Below are 5,100 nucleotides of genomic sequence, written 5' to 3' on the forward strand. Positions count from 1 at the left end.
GGCACCGTGCCTTATTGGCTTGCTCCCGCCTCCCTCATCTTCTTACACACACACACACACACATGCTCCCACCCTTCCTTCTCTCTGCCATCACCAATGTGCGTCGAGAAAGTCTCCTCCTCCCGGTCCTGAGCGCACGTCTCCAACCAGCCTTTTACGCGCGTAGAAGCTCTTCTCGAGAATCCCCTCGCGGTCGGCCCCTCCCCTTTCCGTTTTCTCGCCGCCCTCATTCATTCATGACCCCCGAGCAGTGACGTAGGAGATTCCACGGTGCCCACTGCCGTAGGCAACTACGGCATGCTGGAGTATATATGGGACAGTGGTGGCCATCAGCCGGCACACTCTCAGTCGCTCCGACTCGGGAACCAGAGCATCAGCGGAGATAGCAAGGCTTTACTTCGCCCTCTCAGGCTAACTCGCTTTGGGCTTTGGTTCAGGATGGACAACTCTTCTATTTCTCGGAGCCGACGAAGCTCCATCATGCGCAACTGCAAAAGTAAGTTTCTTTTCCGTCTTTGGCTGGGGACAATTTTTGGATTTTACATGGAATTGAAACGTGTTTGCTCTATGATTGAATTTGTGCATGAATGCATTAAGTTTTATAAAAAAAATTATATGTGAATTCTGTGATGTACCGTATATTATAAGCAGAGAAAATTGAAAGATGATGAATGTTTTACTGTTCAGAACCACAGATGAATCTCCTATTAATAATTTCAGTCTTACTGATAATTGCACATTTTTCGTATTGGTAGAAGTAGAAACGAGTTTTACTAAAGTCTCAGAATTCAATGTTGTGTTTTGACTGAGCGGTTTTGTGGCCATGTTGTGCGTAACGGTCAGAGCGAGTGCGTAAGTGTGATAGGCATAACTCAGAGGTGTGTATTCTTTTGGAAATTGTAACTTTAGCTGAAGTTTCCGTGTATTCAAGCTCTTTATTGAAATTGGAGAATTAAACGCGTATTTCAAATGAGTGCAGTTGCTTTAACGTCAGGAATCTCTGTGCTTTTGCACTGGATAAAAGAGGATGAATTCAGCACCACGGACTGCTCTCACCTCTTTTTCTTCTCTGTCTCTCCTCCAGACGGTCTCTCCCTCTGGCTGGTGGTCTGGCTGGTCCTCGGCAAGCCAAATCCGGCGTCGGCGTGTCCGCACCACTGCGTGTGCTACCCGACACCCATGACTGTGAGCTGCCAGGCGCAGAACTTCACCGCCGTCCCCGTGGGAGTGCCGTACGAGTCCCAGCGCGTGTTCCTCCAGAACAACCGGATTACGGAGCTCAGAGTTGGCTCTTTTGGCTTCGGAACTCAGGTAGGAGGGCAAAAGAAAAAAAAAAAAATTCAAAACGTGTTTTAATAGTATTTTTTCCCCCAGCATTTAAATCTGAAGAAAAAAATAGCTCAAGATTTTTATATGTCTTCTTGTAGGTTCTGTGGCTGTTCTCCAACAACATCACATGGATTGAGGCAGGTGCTTTCAGTGAGCTGAGGGACTTGGAGGAGTTGGATCTGGGAGACAACCCCGGCCTTCACAGGCTTGAGGGGGGAGCTTTCCGCGGCCTTGAGAAGCTCCAGAGCCTCCACATGCACCGCTGCCGGCTCACTGCCCTGCCCCATGACATCTTCCACAAGCTTTACAGCCTACAGTTCCTCTACCTGCAGGTAGGGGCGCTAGAGACACATTGCTGCACTCATTTCTAATTCACATACACGTGCAGCTGCCCACATTGTGCATGTGCTACCCACATTCCAGATCAGATAGATGAGTTAATTTCTTTCCTTATCTTCTTTTCTTGATTTTCAGGAAAACAACCTTCACTTCCTGCAAGATGACATCTTTTCTGACCTCATCAACCTGAGCCAGCTGTTTCTCCATGGCAACCGGATCCGAACCCTCTCAGAGAACGTGTTCCGTGGCCTGGTCAACCTCGACCGGCTTCTCCTCCATGATAACCGCGTCCGTCAGGTGAACCGCCGCGCCTTCCGCGATCTGGGCCGCTTGACGATGCTTTTTCTCTTCAACAACTCCCTGGCCGAGCTGCCAAGCCAGACCCTAAGGGACACCCAAGGCATCGAGTTTCTCCGCCTCAATGCCAACCCCTGGTCCTGTGGCTGTGAGGCTCGTGCCTTGTGGGAGTGGTTCCGTGAGGCCCCCGTCTCATCATCCGAGGTGATCTGTGCCTCTCCTTCCATCCGCCGTGGCCAGGATCTCCGCTTCCTCCGAGAGATGGACTTCGCCCTCTGCCCCCTGCCTGACCCTGGCTCCATCGCTGGCTCCACCACCACCACCTTCAGCACCAAGACCCGCTGGTGGTTCCACAAAAACAAGCCCCAGTCCTCCACAAAAGGCATCTTTGAGAAGTCGTCAGAAACTGTCAAGGCTGGCTTGTATGGAAAAGGTCCTTCTACAACCACCTCAGTGGTCAAGTATGAATTGGCGGATGAAGAGCTGGCTCTGCCCAAACTTGACCCTGAAGAGTACTGGGCAAACTACGGCAATGAAGACTCAGGTGTCACAGTGCGGTGCTTTGAGCTTGAATGTCCACCTGAGTATGATTTGCCTCCATCTTCCTCTCCTCCCAGATCATCCTCACCCTCTTTACTCTCTCTACTAGCCCTCTCTGTCTTCACCATCTGCCTCCACCTACTATTTGGCTGAATTGAACTCTTAGTGCCACACCCCTTCCCTTCCAGCCTGTTTTAGAGGCTGAAGGAACCCTGTTAGACTCTTTATACCCCCTTTGCCCACTCTGCTGTCAGGTTTTCCTCAAGGAACAGCATGGGAGATTGGGGGAATGGCTAGATTCTTAATCTACCACCTATAGGGCTTAACACTTATTCAGGGCTGCTAAGAGTTCTTCATCTACAATCATCTACAATGATCAACAGGTATGGCTTTCTGTGCCTTACCTGCATTACGACTCCCTGCGAGCAGGGCTACGAGGGCTGAGTCCATCACCAGTAAGAAGGCAATTTGATAGCAGTTGTGTACGATGTTGTCAATTCTGTCACCTCAACTTTAGTCAATACTACTAGTGCTATTAGTGCATCCAGTTATCTGGCTGCTATGAATACTACGATTACTGTTAGAAACAGTGTACAGTAATTACACTACTGTAACCACTTAAAGTGTCATGTAAATAGGTTTGTGTTGTGAGTGGCTGACTTTGTGGTCCAGCGCAATCACTTTTCATTTGGATCCAGAAAAACTGTGAAGGCTTGTGCCTCTACTTGACAGAGCACCATGCACAGTGAAGCAGGGAAGAGATAGGAGCACAAAAATACTGTGAAGACAAAGACGATAGAGGGGAATTCAAGATGACAGGGACAACAAATGGGAAGGAGGGAGAGTGTTTGAGCAACAATAAGAGTGGGAGAAGGTCAGTGCTGGCAGTAGAAGCAGCAACCTGCAGGAGATAAGTAATAAATCTGGTTCATCTGTAGTCCTCCATTCGCCACCCTCTGTAAATATGGTGTTGTTTAGCGACAACCACATGGAGAGAATGCTTTCTTTCGGAAAGCTGGAGATTTTTGATTTTGGATGTCTTTCTGTGACATATTGATATAATGTGTGATGATTGTTAACTTGAATGCCAATGAATGATCTTGATATAAAAGATATACTGAATATTTCCTGTATCATGCCTTTCTTTGATGAATATCTTCTAATTGGAGGGTTTTTTGTGGGCGGTTGGTGATTTTGAAGCAATATGAATGCAAGAGAGAATATGGTAAAGCAAAATATAAGATACAAACCAAAGTAGCAGATTGCTGTTGGGTGACAAAAGTGTGACTAAAGAGCTTGTGGACCTAAAGAACTGACCACACAGTCACATGGGCAGCTCTGGCTATCACAGGCATCTGTGAGTGTGCATCAAAGGCAATGAATGGATTCACAAGTTGGCAACTCTGCAAAGGCAAATACGTCACTAGATTTAGCACTTCACTGACTCACCAAGGGGTTGCGCCAAACGGACAGACGAGGTGTAAATTGGATACTTTTGGTGAGCAAACTAAGAGAGCAACACAGGAATCCGGAGCCAATAAATTAAGACTCCCGTGCAGACTTGTTGAGATGAGGTTACTCCAAAAAGTCAAGTTTTCCTGGGGATTCTGAGGCTGCAAGTCATTTTGATCAAGAAGCAGAAAGAGTTAAAGCTGAAGCAGGAAGTTTCCAAATATAGTCATCCACACTGAGGGAACAAAGACGATGTTGATGTACAACTATGCCTTTATTTCCTCTCTCTGCTCACCTAATGTTACACACTTTATTTCAAGCCATCTCGAGCCCTCAAAGGTAGTGGAAGAGATTCTTCAACGAAGGTTATCAGGGGAAGGCCAGGATGTAGTAGGAGTGAAAGAGTAGGTGGTTATGTTAGAAATCTTCACACATGCAGACAGATGCAATCAGAGAGCTGGTGAGCTTCGCAGTGCTTTTCACTCCTTTGATATTTCTCGCCACAATGAGGAAAGCCTGTGGGAAATATTCAGTGCTATCTTGCTGTTTAGTAAGTCTCCTAGAGGAGGTCAAACTGAGCCCGGGTGCTCTCTAGTGACCATTACGTCACTTTCAGATGACCAAAGTGCCAGTTATACCATTTCCCCAAAGTTTCCTTTGTTAGTCTGACAGTCTGCATGTTTTATGTTTTGTATCTGAAGAGAGAAATAGTCATTAATATATTAAACACTGACTTGTTATTTATTTTTACTGTAAAAGAAAAAAGACATGTTCTTGAAAGAATAAATTCATACTTGTTTTAACAAAGTCTGTTTGTGTGGGAGTTTTATTCTATGTCTTGGCAAATATCCAGTCAAGCACCCAAAGCAAATAGAGTACAGCACACACACACACACACCCCCACCCACACACACCCCCACACACACACACACACACACACACCAACTCACACCCACCGACACACAGAGACTGCTGGCCTTGTGTATGCAGGCAGCTGACCATCCCTTTCAGCTACACAACTACTAATAAAAGCAAAACAGTAACAGAAAGTGAGCAGGTCTGCAGTTCTCTGCTTAGTGAATCTAAATCAAATTCAAGCAGCAGGAATCTTAGCTCTCACTTATATGAGACTGGTACACATTA

The 5,100-nt window shown here is 46.6% G+C and overlaps 1 protein-coding gene across 1 annotated transcript; it reads left to right on the forward strand.

Moving 5' to 3' along the window:
* The first annotated feature begins 278 nt into the window (after positions 1-278).
* On the forward strand, positions 279-4,764 carry rtn4rl2a (reticulon 4 receptor-like 2 a). Its single transcript, XM_032563978.1, has 4 exons — positions 279-496; positions 1,085-1,311; positions 1,428-1,661; positions 1,804-4,764. The coding sequence occupies exons 1-4, from the start codon at positions 298-300 to the stop codon at positions 2,656-2,658; spliced, it is 1,515 nt and encodes a 504-aa protein (XP_032419869.1). The 5' UTR covers positions 279-297; the 3' UTR covers positions 2,659-4,764.
* Positions 4,765-5,100: the final 336 nt, after the last annotated feature.

Source organism: Xiphophorus hellerii, chromosome 5 (assembly GCF_003331165.1).
Source record: "Xiphophorus hellerii strain 12219 chromosome 5, Xiphophorus_hellerii-4.1, whole genome shotgun sequence".
In the NCBI taxonomy this organism is placed as follows: domain Eukaryota; kingdom Metazoa; phylum Chordata; class Actinopteri; order Cyprinodontiformes; family Poeciliidae; genus Xiphophorus; species Xiphophorus hellerii.